Source organism: Macrotis lagotis, chromosome 6, assembly GCF_037893015.1.
Source record: "Macrotis lagotis isolate mMagLag1 chromosome 6, bilby.v1.9.chrom.fasta, whole genome shotgun sequence".
In the NCBI taxonomy this organism is placed as follows: Eukaryota; Metazoa; Chordata; class Mammalia; order Peramelemorphia; family Peramelidae; genus Macrotis; species Macrotis lagotis.
The window spans coordinates 159,532,747-159,550,593 of NC_133663.1; the positions used below are offsets into that span (position 1 = coordinate 159,532,747).

A 17,847-nucleotide genomic window follows, 5' to 3' on the forward strand; every position below is an offset into this window, starting at 1 on the left:
CTTAGCAACAAATGAAAGAAAGTTCTAAGTCATTAATGGCAGGAGAAAAGCAAATCAGAACAAGTCTGATGACTCAACTTATACCTCACAGTATGCAAGGATGACAAAAGATGAGAATAGTTGATACTGGAAGGCTTGTGAGAAGATAGACAAGTTGAGAGATTGTTGGTGGAGTAGAGAATTGGTCAATCATTTTGGAAAGCAATTTGGAATTATGTAACTAAAGTGACTAAAATGTCAATATCCTTTGACTAGAGTATCTATAACTAGGCTTATATTCTAAGAAAGTCAATGATAAGAGAGTTTCCATATGCTCCCAAATATTTAAAGCATCCCTTTTGTGATGGTAAATAATTGGAAATAAGATAAATGTCCATCAATTAGAGTGATTAAATAAATTATTGTACACAGATTAAATGAAATATTACTGTGCTATAAGCAACGACAGTGAAAAGACCTACAGGAACTGATGCAGAATGAATTAAACAGAATCAAAAAACCAAAATACATAATGATGGCAACAAGGTAAGAACCAGTTAAAAAAAATCAAAAGTGAATGTTGCAAAACTATAAAGAACAAGCATGGCTTCAAAGAAGAGAAATTGGAGACAAAACCACCAAAAATATATCTGCAGAAGTACTTTGAATGTTAAGTTCAGACATTTTCAATGTATTGATCAGTTATGCTAATTTTCCATTATTACTTTTATCTCTAAAAATATTGTTTATCATATGGGAGGAACAGAGGGAAAAATTATGGTGATGTAAAAAAGATTCTCTTAGAGTTGCTTGGGGGCAGTTTAATATTAGTGACTTTTAGAGTTGGTATGTCTGGTTTTTTTAAGGTTGTTTTTTTTTTTTGCAAGGCAAATGGGGTTAAGTGGCTTGCCCAAGGCCACACAGCTAGGTAATTGTTAAGTGTCTGAGACCGGATTTGAACCCAGGTACTCCTGACTCCAGGGCCGGTGCTTTATCCACTGCGCCACCTAGCCGCCCTATTAGTGACTTTCTTAGGGTAAAAAAATCAGTATAAATTAGGGATATGATCACAAGACACTCTGCCACATTGTCTCACTAAGCTTTCATATACTATTGGAAAATGCAAATTGTCAGATCTGGAATGTATGTCAGTCAATGCTTGGTTCAGTCTTTTTCTCCTTCCCAACTTCCTTCCCTCATACTAAGAAGCTTCAGCATTTATCTTCTCAAACATCTAACCTCACAGTTCCTCAACTATGTGACCTACTCTTCTGTTCTAACTTAGCCACACACAAAGATGGTCATACCCTTGATCTTGCCACGAATTCTAAAAGTCACTTATCTGAACTCAATCTATTATAATTCCATCTCTCCTTCAGGCCCATAGCCCAAGACCCCATTCTTGGTTCATATCATGATCTAGGCCTCTCAGTTCTTTCCCAGACCATCACTAGCAAAATTCCCCTTTTACCACCTTCATCTCATGGCGAACCAGCTTGCTTCTACACTATCCTCCTCTTATGAATCCTTTGCCTTCTTATTGTATCATTGATCTTAGTCTGTTAACACCTCAGTCTCTGATTACTCCCACCATCCATCACTTTAACTACTACTCATGTATTGTTGAGGGAAGCTAGAAAGAAAGAAAAAACAAGAAATAGTATTGTTTTTGCTATCTAACATCAACTAGGTTCTCAGTACTGCAAGGCAATCCTTTTATATCTTAGTTCACTAGCCCACTCACCACAGTAGCTCTTCCAAATCTTTTTATTCCTCCTCAAATCTCCCATGATTCTACCTCCTCCCATTTTCTCAACTTGAAACCTCTCCTGGAACCTTATTAGAAAAATAAAGATTCATTCTTGGAGAACTATCTTTCCTTCCACCTGCCTCCTCATCTCACAATATCCAGATACCTTTGGCCACTATCTCCAATTTCACTCTTGTCTCACATGAGGTAGAGCTTCTCTTTACCTTGTACATGCACAGTGATGGCATTGTATAGTCTTCCCCAGCAGATTAAATTCTCTATTATTTTCAGCTTTTTAAAACTAATCCTTAATCTTTCTATTTACTGGTTATTTCTTTGAAATATACAAAGATCCTCAACTTCAAAAATTCACTTGATTCATCCATCCCCACTAGATACCCCACATCTCTTCTCCCTTTTGTGGCTATACTTTAAAAAATATTATTCTGAACTTCATATAACAAGCATTTTCATAAGTTGCCCAAAGAGTTATCAAAGTGTCTATTTAGCCTTTGACCCATCAATGTCAATAACAGGTCTGTCTCCAAGTATGATTAGATATAATACAAAATATGTTCTAAAGTATTTATAGTCACTGTTAGTGGTAGTAAAGAACCGAAAATTATAGGGATACCTGTCACCTGGAGAATGGTTGAACAAGTTGTGGTATATGCTTGTGATGTTGAGAAGGTATTCTCTAAGGGTCCTCTCTTCACTGCTCTTCTCTCACTCTTTTCTCAACTCTCTACAGTTAAAATTCCATCTGAAGATGGAACACTACTCACTCCAAAAGTGAATTCATTATGTTTTTTAACCTGCCTAATCTAATGAATCTTCATCCTCTCTATAATCTGACACTGTTGATCACCTTTTCCCTCCTTGATACTCTTTTCTATCTCCTAACTATCTGACTGCTTCTTCTAAGTTTCCTTGGCTGGATCTTGTTCTAGATCATGTCCCTTAGGGCTGTTCTTGACTTTTCTCTCTCTACTGTTTTACTTGGTGATATCATTAGCCCCATAGATTCAGTCATCATCTTTATGCTGCTGATGATCTTTGATCTGTTGTTTTATTTTTTATCTTAGTTATATTTTGTTTTTTCCAATTACATGGAAAGATAGTATTTGACTTTCACTTTTGTAAAATTTTAGCTACAAATTTTTCTTCCTCCTTCCCCCAGACAGTAAGCAATCTGATATAGATTACACATGCACGATCATGTTAAACATATTTCCATATTAGTCATGTCATTAAATAAGAGTCAGAGAGAAAGGGAAAAACCATGAGAAGGAAAAAAAAAACAAATTTAAAAAAAGTGAAAATAGTATGCTTTGCTTTGAATATAGATTCCATAGTTCTTTTTTCTGGATGGATGGTATTTTCCATCACAAGTGTTTTAGAATTGTCTTTGATCACTGTACTGTTGAGAAGAGGTAAGTCTATGATAGTTGATTATTACACAAGTGTTGCTGTCATTTCTGGTTTTGCTCACTTCACTCAGCATAAGTTCATTTAAGTCTTTCCAGATTTTTCTGAAATCTGTCTATACTACTGATTTTCAAATGAACTGATCAGTTCTAATCTTTCTTCTGACTTCCAGTCTTTCATCTCTGTATGTTCTGTAGACAATTTAAATTCAACATGTCCAAAAGTGAATTCATTATTCTTATTCCCAAATATTTTCTCTCTTTCTAACTTCCTTATTACTACTACTACTATGAAGTAATGATGGCTCATCTATGATGGTCTATCAGAGAGTGATTCAGATTGCTTACATCAGCTTTTTTGGAAAAGAACAATGTGGATCAGGAAAGTCTGACTGGGAAACACCTGTTTCCAGATGTTAAATTTCCTGTTGCTCAAGAATGAATCCTAATCTGTTGGAGTGAAAGCCTTGTTGACTTTGGCTAATTCCCATGATTTTACAGTTTTGATTGATGCACTCATGTTTAATGTTTTTATATTGGAAAAGCCGACAGTTTGAAAGCTAGAACTCATAAATGCTGAAAGTAGAGATAGCTTATCAAGAGGTTCTCAACTTGAATGAGAATTTCTCTGAAGAGGCCAGTAAGCTAAGGAGCAGATTGAAAATTTAGTTATTCTAGTACCTTGTATAAGAGATTCCTAACAAAAATCGTTTAAAAAATTAGTCAAGAACTCCTATCAATGCAAATCAGCTTTATTGTGACTGTGGTTTGGAATAACAAAAAGAACACTACACTGGATTACTTAGATGATCCACTGCTATTCCAAGGCACTGATGAAATCAACCACCTTCAATTTAACAGAATGAGACATACATTTTAAGATGAAGCCAATGAGGAGATCTATTTTGCTTGATTGTATAAATTTGATACACATGCTTTAGTCTGGGGTTGGTGAGGATGATGAAGGAAGAGAAGGGGATATGGTTCACCAAATTGCACAATATAAATATCATGGAATATTATTACTATGCTATAAGAAGGATAAATGTAGTGAAAACAGAGAAACATGGAAAGATCTACATGAAGTGACAGAAACTGAAATAAATGTTGTCAAGAAGACAACATACCCAATAATTACAGTTTAAACAGAAAGAAAAATAATACAATAAAATGAATGTTGCATAATTACAAAGAAGTATGACTTAAAGAAGAGATGTGAAGATACTTCCCATCCCATCCCATTGCAGATGTGAGATTCACAGTATTGAACATATTTTCAGACTTTCTCAAAGTATTAATAAGTTTTGTTATCTCTCTTTTTATTGTTTTGTCTTAAAATATGCAATATGGGATGATTCTCTGGGAATTAGGGACATATTGGGAGAAATCATGGTGATGCCAAAAAAATACAACAAAAAAGGAAAACAATAAGAGCTTATTAACAAAAAACATTATGCAAGCAATCTGAAGGGCAGATTGGATGGTAGAAAGGTCACTTAGGTAGCCGCTAGAATAGTCCAGTTTAGAATGTCATGGTTATTTGGGCAAAAAAGTAGAAAGGATTTAGGATCCAAAGGACACTGCAAAAGCATTACCAAATATAATAATCTCAAACCAGAATTTAAAAAATGAATAACAAGAACTAGCAAAGTTGCAAAATGCTTTAAAAATTACAAACATTCTTTTACAAATATTAGCTCATTTGATCCTCTCCACAACCCCTGGAAAGTAGGTACTATTATCTTCATTTTACAGATGAGGAACTGAGAATGACAAAAGTTGAGTAACTTGACCACAGTCACACATCTAGTAAATGAATATGAACTTGGGTCTTTCTGACTCCAGGTCTAGTGTTCTATTCACTGTGTCACCTAATTGCATATCTAATCACATTGTTCTAATTGTGAATATTAATCATTTTAATGAGAGCAAAAGGATTTTATATTATTATATAATAATATAAATTATTTTAACATATTTCCTTAAAACAATTTTATTGTAACTTTTATAATGTGCACATTAGTGCAGTAGTATACTATAAGTAATTATAATCCTAGGTTGGCCTAGCTATGTCCATTTCACCAAACATGAAGATACCCTGAATGACCTTTGGAGATTATCCAGATTGCTGAGCACTGAGCATTCTGTATCCCTTATCACATGGTCAGGTATAGGTTCCTTTGATTGATTATCTGTGTCTTTAAAACTAGCAGACTAAGGTCACCCTCTATTGACTATGCTTTCTGATTCAATTTTTGATTTAGACTCTTTCTTGTATCCTCCTTGCTGTGCATTCACCTGCCATATGGGTGACATGAACCAAACTGTTAAGAGGGGAAGGACTTCTTTCCCCTGCACTATTTCTTTTACTCTAGACCCTAAAAATGAGATTGGGCATGTTTCTGTTCTGTTCGCTCCTTGCAATCCCACTGGCTAGCCAAAAATCCACTGGAGCCAAAGTGATGACCTTAGAGCCAGCAATGTAGAAGAGATGACAGAGTCAACCTGGCATGGAAACCCTGAGAAGCCAGGGTGGCTGAAATTTGAGCCCTAGGGGAGTTTTGGTCTTGGAATTGGAATGGTGTTTTACAGTAACTAAACTAAACTCTAATCCCCCTCTCTCTTCTCTTGGGGAGTAATATATATGTGATATATTTTGAAATAAATACTTCAGTGTAAAAATCTAATTTTTGGCTAATAGAAGTGGGGTCTATTTGAGGGAATACAAAGAGGGAATCATGTATGGGAGCCTAGATACTCCCCAATTCACTGAAGGATATGTTCTCGGAGGAAGGAGTGAAATATAATATTGTTGGCCTTCAGGCAGAAGGGGCCAGGCTGGTCTGTTAACATAATTTACATGTGACTATATATTATATATTATCCCCTGCCTCCAATTTTTATTGATAAGGTTGTGCAGTCAAAAAAATTTAATATCCTCTGAAATAAGACCTAGATCACCTGCAACTTGTAGGCCTCTTAAAAACAGGAGGTCCCAGAGTAAAAGAGAGAACACTAGACTTGGAGCCCATAGAAGACCTAAATTCAAATATGGCCTCAGAGTAATTGTTTCTTAATCTTTTTTCAGTCATGTTTGCCTTTTGGTGATCTCATTTAAGGTTTTTCTCAGCAACTTATTTGCCATTTCCTTCTCCAGTTCATTTTGCTGATAAGGAAACCGGGGCAAACAGGGTTAAGTGACTTGCCCAGTGTCACTCAGCTTGTAAGTATTTAAGGTCAAATCACAGAGATGATTCGATTCTTTCTGATTCCAGGCCCAACACTCTATCCACTTTCTTAAATTCTCTGGGCCTCAGTTTTCTCATCTGTTAAAAAGAAGATGAAGGACTTTCTAGTCTCTGAGGCTCCTTCTAGTTCTAACATTATGATTGTATCATCCTCAGAGTACTGAGTGTGTACAATTATTACTATTTTTTCTTTTTAATTTCAATTTTTTTTCTCCCCTTTACTTTATCGCTCAAGCGAGTCTATATTTTTTGGGGGGAGGGGTATTTAGTTTATTCTTAAACAAGAATATTTTATTAATGTACATAAAAACATTATTTGTACAAAATGAGAATAAATATTAAATATAACAACAACAACAACCAAGAAAGTTCTCAGTAGAAAGAACCAAGCTCTGCACCTACTTTTGTAATCTTGCCTATGTTAAGGTACTTAATTATGAAGACAGATAAAGCCTCTTCAAGTCTTTTGTAGCCTCATAATTCTATGGATATGCCAAACAAGTAGCAATGCAATCACATGAAATGCCTAGGATCTTGACTTAAGAGAAAGTTGACTGATTCCTGAGTTAACAATTTATTTGTTTGGAGGAAGATCACTGTCAGGTTTCACCCAGAACATCGATGATAATTCTAAACTCAGGATGAGAAAACATCAAATAAACTTCTGGCTGTATAAATTCTATTGGTAAAAGTAAGAGTACCCTGAGGGGCCCCCTTCCCTCTCTCCTTTCCTTCTCTCTCTCTCATATATATATATATATATATATGTGTGTGTGTGTGTGTGTGTGTGTGTGTGTGTGTGTGTGTGTGTGTGTGTATTTATACACACACATATATACACATATCTAAATATGTGCATATGTATATGTATATTGTCTATCTATCTTAATCTACCCATCTATCCATCTATTTATCTCTCTGTCTGTCTAAGTATCTATCCCTCTATCTCCCTAGTAATTAGTAGTCAAAGCCCCATTTCGGTGAAGGAAAAAAGTATTGAAATATCAGTAGTAAAACTGATAGGGATACTTAACTTGTTAGGCATTATTAATCTTAGATTAACCTTGGCATTTCCACTGTGTTTTGCAACTTGTTCCAAAGGAAGTTAGTCATTTACTATTCAGATCTAAGGCCCTTCAGGCCATCCTGAAGCTACCTGTGGGAGCACTGTGTGTTTTGAATTAGCCTGACCCCAAGAAATACCAAGCAGCCATGATACTACCACAGACTTCACTGATGCCAGTCATTCCTTTGCCATGCTGGGAATTCCTCCAAGCCTCCATGTAGGACATGTATCCTACTCCGGTAATTAGGTAGCATTGATCCTTGAGATATACATAAATAAAATGAGCAGCCACAAATCAAGTGGGTAAAAATCATGATCACTGTCTACAATGGTCTATGTGCAAAGGCAGAAGGGTTTCATTTTTGCAAATTCAACAAAGGACATGCTGGAGATTACCATAGGAAGAAACATGATTTAAATTAGTCTGTGTTGCTTATTCAAGTAACCAGACAATGTCCTTAGGGCCAATGAGTTCTTAATTCTTTGAAAGGAAGGTCTGCAACTCCAGATCTAATTTGGCTTTCTCTGGCCCAGTGGTTTCAGTGCACTAGGGACTAGATTGAGGGGGAGTTCGTTAAAGGTCTGGTCATGCCCATGTAACCACCAGAGTCTTTGCAGGTTTGAAAATATTTTCTATGAGGTTCTGGTACTCCCCAGCTAATGTGTTAAATATCTGTCAACAATCAAATAGTGGCCCCAAACTAACCAAGCAGAACTTACATATTACAGGCCAACTCCAAGGATATGTATATCTTTATCTACATCTAGAGATATATACATATCTATATAGGCCCATACACATAGTATATACATGTGTATGTACACATACCAGTATATACTACCAAAATATTTATTAAATACTTGAATGCTAATATCATAACATATTCTCCTGTGGGGAAAAAAGTTAATCTAGATGTTTTATGAGTACATTCCATTCTTTAAACTGTTAACAGCAGTTAAACAAAACTCTATAGTGGACTTGAAACACCTATTACAGTATATTTGAAATATATACGAAATGCATGTGCACACACACACAAATATATGCTTGAAATATATATCATTATATAATATTGTGGCTTCCATTCCAACATTTTCATATTAGTTTTTTAAACTATTATATAAATAATTTAATGAAATATCAATCAACAACCATTTATTAAATGCTTATTATGTGTCACAGACTGGATAAAGAAAAATAGTCCCTGTCCTAAAGGAACTACCATTCCATCAGAAGAGAAGTCTAATAAGAGGGTTAAGGTAAATGAAGGAGCTGTCTCCCTACTCAGGAGGGAATTATTCTAAGAATAACATTCCTAATGATGATAATGATGATGATGATGAGGAAGATGTTTGCCCTTCATTCTTGAAGAAGACCAAGGCTTCAGGGAGGTGATGGCATGACAAGTACATGAATTGGATTTGAGTGAGGGGGTGCTATGTTAAGTCACCAGCCTTGTTTTCACCTCTGGAAGCATCTGAGTCTGGTGGCCAGATATGACTCAGGACAACTGGAAATGGCCCTAGATGCAAGGCAATCAGAGTTAAGTGACTTGTCCAGCGTCATGCATATTGAATGTGTTAGTTGAGTCTGAAGAAGGCCACTGGACTGAAGGCAAGCTGAACCCAGATGAGGTCAGAGGGTAACAAGAGGAAGGGTTCTTCCTTTAGGAGAGTGTCCTGGGCTCCTGTGCTCCTTGAAGATGCATCTCTAAGTATGGAGAAGCTATAGATATTCTATGAAGAATTTGGTAAAACTCTCCAAATTACATTAATATTTGCAAATCTGTGCATGGGGGGAGGGGATGGCAAACTCACATGCTAGAGAATATGGGTCAGGATGAAGAGATGAAAAACAACCAAGTCCTACAGATCCTACAGAAATCTCATACCTACATGCAACATTTAGGTGTTCCCTCACCCTCAGAAAGCTTTGCTAGTGTTTTATATGTGAGAATTCTTTTAAAACCATAGTTCATAAATCTCTAGTGAAATGTACATTTTTATAAATCAACCAGAAATTATAATAAATCCTTAGCAAAGGCTCTTCATTTTCATTAGCATATATTTAGATCTGAAAATAAAATAAATCATGTATGATATTTTTTAAAATGTTAAATGATTTGTAAAAATAATATTGCTTATGTGAATAGAGCACTGGCCCTGGAGTCAGAAGGATCTGAGTTCAAATCCAGCCTTAGACACCTAATAATTACCTAGCTGTGTGGCCTTGGGCAAGCCACTTAGCCCCATTGTCTTGTAAAAAGAAACCTAAAAAAAAATCTAAAAAAAAATACCACTTATAGGGCATTTTCCTCATGACAGACCTGTGAAGAAGATGAGATTATCATCTCCATTTTAGAGAGGAGAAAAATTGAAATACAAGGTAAAGTGACTTACATAGTGGAGTTGGGACCCAAATGACTCATTTGTTTTCCACTATTCTATGCTGCTTCTCTCTTAAATCAAATCCATATCTTTAAAATAAATACAATTCTAAGCAAAATTTTGCCAGGCAGACATATTTTCCTCTTGCTGAGTCTTTGCAGGTTTCGTTTCAAATTGAGATGTATTTTTAAGACCCAGTTATGAAGCTATGACCCTGAAGGTTTATAATTGGAAAAGCTTAACTACAGTTGCCTTTAACTATAGTGAAAAACAGTGTTTGCTGAAAGGCTGTGGAGGGTAAAAGTGCAGCGTCAGATGCTAATTACACCTTCTTGGCAAAATCTTACCTGCTTTGCTGTTTCAGTCAGGATGGTGGCTTCAGTCTTGCCTGTTTGTTGCACCATCTTATAAAAAAGGCTTTCTTTATTTTGGAGTAAAACATATGGCTCATCATATTCTTTCAATCTTCCTGCATCCAAAACCTGTTAATCAGCAAAAGCAAACATCTTAAAACACAATGCTTTGCAGCAAGGCATTATAATGAACATAATATTTCGGAAGAGGTTAAAGAGGGAGACAGACAAGAGATCGTCTATTTAGGTGGTCCAGCTGAAGAGACTGTTCAAAAGGTCTGATTATACCCCATTGCTATTCAGCAAAGAAAGATCTAACCCAATCTCTTTGAAGTTCTCTATTACTAAAATTATAATTTTTATAAAGTATGTCTCAAGTAATAGTCTTATTCCCAATCAATAAACATTCATTAATTGCCTACTATGTGTTAGGCATACAAAGAGTCTTACTAAATATAGTCCTTTGCTACTATTTGTAAGAACTAAAATAAAAACTTCCTGATTTTAGAAAACAGAAACTCTTAAGAATTTTATGGCTGCTAGATTATATTAATAGATCAGATGTAAATGGTGAGTAACATGGTGGAAAATATAAAGTGATATAGAGCTGGAGGCCTGACCAAGTCAACAAATACTTAGGAGAAGGAGCAAGTGTAACCTCTGAAATTTCATTGAGTATAAATAAGGGTATATGGGTCCCATTAGGAACTTGGGATACACTGGTCAAATATGCAGAAAATTTGGGTGGAATACACCACGGTTTAGGAATATAAAAGAGACACACTGTTCATGTTCTCTAGGAGTTTATATTCTAATTAGGGACAGGAGAGTGATGAAACATTAATGGGAAAAATGGTAGACAGGGAAGGTTATTTTAGTCTGGGAAGTCACAAGCAGTGTTGTACTTTTATATTGTAAGAGAGGGAAGCCAGGGCAACAGGTATCTCTCTGCACAGAAGAAATCTCCAGAAATTTTATTTTTTTTGTTTGAATAGGACTAAAGAATGGTGGCGAGGAATTGGATATTAAAGGGATGTCCATCAATTAAGGACTGGCTGTACAAGTTGTCGTGTGTGATTATGATGGAATATTATTGTTCAATGATGAACAGGATGTTCTCAGAAAAAATCTGGAGAGACTTACATGAATTGATGCAAAATGAAATGAGCAGGACCAGAACATTCTATATAATGTCAGTAATATTGTATGATGATCAACTGTGAATGATTTGGCTATTCTCAGCAATACAATGATCCAAAACAATTCTGAGGAACTTATTAATGTTATTCAATTCCAAAGAAAGAACTGATGGGAGCTAGAATATAAATTGAAACATACGTTTCCTTTATTTTTCCTGGTTTTTTTTTTTTGGTCTCTATTTTCTTGCACAAGACAACATGGAACTATGTTTTGCATGTGTATACATACATAGCCTATATCAAATTGCTTCCTTTCTCAATGAGGGGGAGGAGAGAAAGGGAGAGAATATGGAACTCAAGAGAATGTTAAAAGTTGTACATGTAATTGAGGGAAACACAAAAGTTAAATAAAAAAAAAAGAATGTGACTAAAGAAGAAGTAGTAGTACAAGATTCCAATGATTATGGTACACTTTGTTGTGGTTGTTCAGTCATTTCAGTTTGGGGCTTTCTTGGGAAATAAATTGGAGTGTTTTGCCATTTCCAGCTCATTTTACAAATGAAGAAATTAAGGCAATTGCAGCGTTAAATGACTTGCCCAGGGAGGTACAGTTAGTAAGCATCTGAGGCTAGATTTGAACTCAGGTCTTCTTGACTCTAGGCCTGGTGTTCTGTCCCCTGTGCCACCTAACTGCCTTGTCTGGTCTATCACACTGAGATATAACTAAATTTTGATCACTCAAAGGCTGCTTATCTATTTGCAGAATTATCTAAGTCCCTTTCTTTTCTCCTTTTGCTGTTTTTCTTTTGGTTATTTTGCCTCAATAATAGGACAAAGAAGGAGGGAAAGGAACTTTGTATTTCCCTACTTATTAGTGGCTTTGGTTAATGGTTTTGAGGTTTGGACTGATGGTGAGGGAAAACTAGACCAATTGTTCCAAATGAACCTCTTAAGTGTTTCCTGAGAATCTAAATTTTCAACTATTACTGAGAATACTGAGAAATATGAAAAAATCTCATACTGAGAACAGCAATGCGCTTAGGACAAATTTAGAATCTGTGATAAGATATTTGACATTTTTAAGCAGGATATATTTAAAAAATATATATCCAGGTATCTCAGTTAATTCTGTGCCACCTAATTTAATCTGAAATATTTATTAGATCCCATAAAGGATGCTTTCCTATTAAGCTTTTGTTTACTACAATGAATCATTGTTTAGGGTAGCTCTCTCAAAAGAGTTCAAGAATAATTGAATCTGTCACATCCAAATGATAATTAAGATCTCCTATAATTTGGCATTCCAATTTAGATGCCCTGAATGTATAATTTTCCTTAAGTATAGCATTAGAGAGTATAACCACTCCTACTGAAATTAAAGAAAATACCCAAATTTCTAAATACAGGCTCCACTCACATTAAGGACTGTGCAAATAAAATAAACCAAATGACTTGTTAAACAATAAACTGCAATCATTACAAGAAACATTCTGACTCCAGATTCACAGGAAAAGCAATAGAAGGCTTATGAAAAGCAAACTGTTCAAATATCTTATTCTTAATGGGGAAAAAGAGCCATTACTATTTATATCCTACAGTTGTTCAGTTTTGAATGAATTTATAAATTCTGTGGAAGGGTGTATGAAGGTGTGTATTCCTTAAAGTATGAATACCCTTTCAAAAATTATTTTTATAAATTGCTTTTGTCTGAATTAAAAAAGGTTTACAAATCATGAAAATATTTTCCTTAATTCTACTTTTATTAAAACTAAAGTTCTGCCCAAGACTCAAACTACATATTGACCTCTTATCATACTCATGTTCAAAAAAAAGTATATTTATTTCCACTTAATTATAAGAAAATATCTTTTATCAGAACAAACAATTCTTAACCTAATCACACAGAAATTGGGAATGCTCTGAAAACACAATTCACATTTATGTTCAAACTAAACAATAATATGAAAGGGGAAAACTAGGGAAACTCATAGAATCATAAATTTATGGAAAGAAAGGCCCCTGAAAGGTCAGCTAATTTAACTCTTTCATGTTATAGATGAGTAAACTGAAGGTCAGAGAAGGGAAGAAATTTGTCCAGGGTCACACAGCTAATAAGTGTAAGGCAGAACTTAAACTTAGATCTTCCTGGTCCCTCTTCAATACTCCATCTACTAGAACAAGCATGTCCTACATGACTGTAGACTGGCCACAAGATTCACACTTAAACAACAATGGGATTGTATGTTTGTTACAGTTACTTAGGGCTTCCTTAGCATAAGGCATTAGTGCTTAAGTCCTCTAGTTGATAAGAGCCGTTACCTTGATTTATACTTCTTGCTTTTGCTACTAAGGATAAAATTATGACTTCACTAGTTTTAACATTTTTAGTTTGATGAAATCATACTTCTTAAAATTGTAAAATGGAAATATACATCTCTAATCTTTTTTGCTGCAAGTCATATCAAAGTACGATATCCTTAAATGAACTGGAATTTTACATTCAGAGCCCGGGCATGATATGACAACTGCCTGTGAAAAGACTACTTTGATGGATGTCAGCTCTGACTTGTCCATGCAATAGATCTGACAGGAATGGGGCCACCATACTACAATTCCAATAAACAATAGGTCTACCATCAAATAAACTGGCAAATAGTGGGGACTTAAAAGGGGCTAGAACTATAATGTTGCATTTTATGAGATATAAAGTCAAGGTCAAATATTTCAGGCTTCTGGTATTCCTTAAAGTATGAACAATCTTTCCCAGAGCAGGCATTTTTATAAATTGGCTTTATGTGATTTAAAAAATCTTCACAAACTCATGCCAATATTTTTCTTAATTCCAATTCTATCTGGACTAAAATTGTGCCAGGGCTCAAACCACTTATTGAGGTTTGTCATACTCATCTTATAAAAGGATATTTAGGGGTGGCTAGGTGGCGCAGTGAATAGAGCACCGGCCTTGGAGTCAGGAGTACCTGGGTTCAAATTCGACCTCAGACACTTAATAATTACCTAGCCATGTGGCCTTGGGCAAGCCACTTAACTCCATTGCCTTGAAAAATCTGAAAAAAAAGGATATTTAATTTAATTATCAGGAAATATAGTTTATCAGAACAAGCAACCACAGAGATGGATTTAATAGAAAATAACGGCCATAGACTTGAAACTCTGTATTCACAGTACCTCATCAAGTATTTTGTTGCCTTGGACAGGGGGGTGATTGTTCATTGACAACATGGCACCATAATTCACTGTGTTGGTAAAGCAAGATAGGATTGAGATAGGTATGCATCATTTAAGGATCTGAGAGTCACCTAGCCTTTCAGATTACAAAATGAACCACAAAAAAAGAATTTGAGGAAATTTTAGTACTAAGAACTTTCCAGTGACTTAGAGATGTATGTAAACTGGAAAAGGAAGTCTTATGAAGCAGTGAGGAATTAAATGCTGTTTTCAATATTGTAGACAAGGTTTGCAATAAATTTGCAAAATAAGTATGGAGACACTTCCATTCTGGGATTTTGGTAAAAAATCTCAAGAACTGATCATCAGAAACTGCTTTGCTGAAGTGAGTTAGGGAAAGGCCTATTGCTGACCTGGATATCAGTCACATACAGTGCAAATACACTGATCCATTGTTGTAGACTTGAGACTTCTGAGTAAAAATCATTAAAATTATTAGCTCTGATGAGATGAGGAGAACCAGAAGAACACTGTACATGCTAAGAGCAACACGGGGGTGATGGTCAACCTTGATGGACTTGTTCATTCCATCAGTGCCACTATCAGGCACAATTCTGGGATATCTGTGATGGGAGAATACCATCTGTATCCAGAGAAAGAAAACCGTTATCTTATTATGTAATCTTGCTACCTCTTGTATTTTATTTTTTTTTCCCTTAAGGATATGATTTCTCTCTTATCACATTCAACTTAGATCAATGTATACCATGGAAACAATGTCAAGACTTAACAGACTGTGTTCTGTGGGGTGGTGGGGGTAGGGAAGTGAGATTGGGGGGGGAATTGTAAAATTCAAAATAAATAAATAAAATTTAAAAAATTAGCTCTGAAGTGAAGTGTCATCATTTTACAATTAAATGGAATACAAAACAGCAATAAAACTAAAACATCTTCACTGAGAGGAATTAGAAGGATCAGAGAATTTAGAAATGAATAAAACTCAGATACCATGTAGTTTAACACCTTCATTTTTGTAGGACAAGTCATTCAGTTAAGAAGCAAAAAATAAGGTGGAATCTATATCTTCAAGCTTCAAATTCAATGTGCCTTTTACTACAGACAGTCATTGGTGTTATGGCAATCATAAGGGTATGATGGGAGGAGGCATATTTCTGCAAGGATGGATGTAAATAGACAATGCAATTTTGCTATGATCATTGTCAAAAAGACTACCCTTGAAGAAAAACAAAAATGGATCTCCTATTTATGCAGCTTTTTATAGAATATGAGGTGCTCTCCTCACAAAATACCATTGAAGTGGGTACTGCAAATACTATTACCTCTATTTTGCAGATATGAAAATTGAAACCCACCTTGATGAGATGTTCTATCTTTATATCTAATGCTATTTTTATTATACCGTGCTACATCTCAAAGCAGTCAACCAATCAATCCACCTGAACCTGAGTTCTATTTTTCGCTATCCATATGATTTTGTGACATAAAACAAGCTATCTAACTTAGTATTTTAGTTTAATCAATAAACATTTATTAAGTACCTTCTGGGTTTGGGGGATTAGTCAGAGGATATCTTCAAAAATGTCAGATGTAGAATGTCTTATTCGAGGAACAGAAAGGAAGCCAGAATCACCAGATTGAAGAGTATGTGGTGGGGAGTGTAGTGAACCGGAAAAGTAGGAGGACGTTAAATTATGAAGGAATGCTAAATACATTTCATATTTGATGCTGGAGGTGATGGAGCCACTGGAATTCATTGAACAGGAGGGAGGTGACACAATCGTCATCTGAAAACTAAGTGATAATTTCAAACTCTGGTTGGAATAATCAATTTGAATAATCAAAATATTCCAGATCAAGGTATTTTGATTCAAAATACTTCCCTAAGACTTCCTAAGCATTTCTTTCAATAAGTGTCAATAAAGAGACAGTTCCTTATTCAATAACTTTCCTAACTGTTCCCAATTTTGCTTACAATTAATTTTCTATTCAACTTCTCCAGCCCTGCCCTCCCAACCTCCACTTGGTTTTACAGCATTGTTTTTAATGTTAACTATTGTTTTGTTTATTGCCCAGAAAACCTGGGAGTCATATCTCTCCAGACATTTTTTTTCATGATGCAAAAGGGCAAAAACGTGCCCTTGCATGTGGTGAAGAGTTCTACATAAAACCAGTAACAAAACATCTAGATAGTCTCTCTAAGGGTTCACAAAATTATAAATGTGGAAACAGTATTGAAATATACCTTTAAATAATTGACCCCTAGTTGTTGCTGTTTTTTCTCTAGGTATAAATTACATGCTGTATTTTTTTCAAAGATAACACCTCTGAAAAAGGGTTCTTGTTTATGAAGAGATGAGCATTGTGGGTGGGGTGTCTAAGGTTATGAAATCACATAGCTGACAGTAAAGATTAAAAAAAAAACCAAAAAAACAAAGCACAGTGACCAGGATCCTCTTTTGATCCCATTTTTTCTGTCTTAACTCTTATAGCAATCTCCAGTTGATGATAACAAAAAAAAAACTATCATTTAGACAACAATACCAATGGAAATTCTTTTTTAATGTTCCTTAAATTTCTTGCCCAGGGACAAAAGAAAGCAAGGACTGGGATTTTGAGGCAAGGCTGCTTGTGCTGTTGGCTAAGGAGAAAACAGGTTACAATTAACTACCTAATCCTAAAACTACAGCACAGGAGCTGTCTTCAATGGGAAGATAGTGGTATCAGGAGAGAGAGGATTTCTAATTTGTCTGTCTTGCTCCACTGTTTTGTAGCAACTGAGCAAATGAAGAAGATTAAATTAGCTGTCATTTATGACTATACTATGTTAAGTAAAGTTAAAATCAAGAGAATGACTTTATAAATTGGCATTCTAAGCCTAACAAATCAATGGCATTTAATGAACCAAAACTGAGCAAATCCCTTTGGAGAGTCAACATATAAACAAAGCTATTAATTAGGTCACAGTTATTTCCTAACAAGCCCTTTGTTTGATTTAGTTAGAGTAAACAAAACCATCTCCATCCTTCTTTGTGGAGAAGTATTCACCAGTGAAGCAAAATTCAATTATTACACCTTAAACACTTGCAATTACATGACTTTATTATGACAGTGATGTTGGTTAGCCACTTCATTAGCATGCTATTCTCTTCTAGTCTCAACCTGAGCTAGGAAACATCAGTAGCCCTGGCTGCTTTACTCAGAAGCCTTGAAGTTTACCATACTTAACTGAAAAAGAGAATGTTATTTAGCCTAAGAAGATCTAGTTTGAGGTGGGGGGAGCAGGGTTTGTT

General features: G+C 35.3%; 1 protein-coding gene across 3 annotated transcripts in view; it reads right to left on the minus strand.

The window, feature by feature from the left end:
* ABCC4 (ATP binding cassette subfamily C member 4 (PEL blood group)) overlaps positions 1 to 17,847 on the minus strand; it is a 273,974-nt gene that overhangs the window by 4,959 nt on the left and 251,168 nt on the right. For all 3 annotated transcript variants that reach the window (XM_074191906.1, XM_074191904.1, XM_074191905.1), the window contains one exon: positions 10,206 to 10,340. In XM_074191906.1, the coding sequence (XP_074048007.1) occupies positions 10,206 to 10,340 (135 nt within the window). The remainder of the gene's footprint in view (positions 1 to 10,205; positions 10,341 to 17,847) is intronic.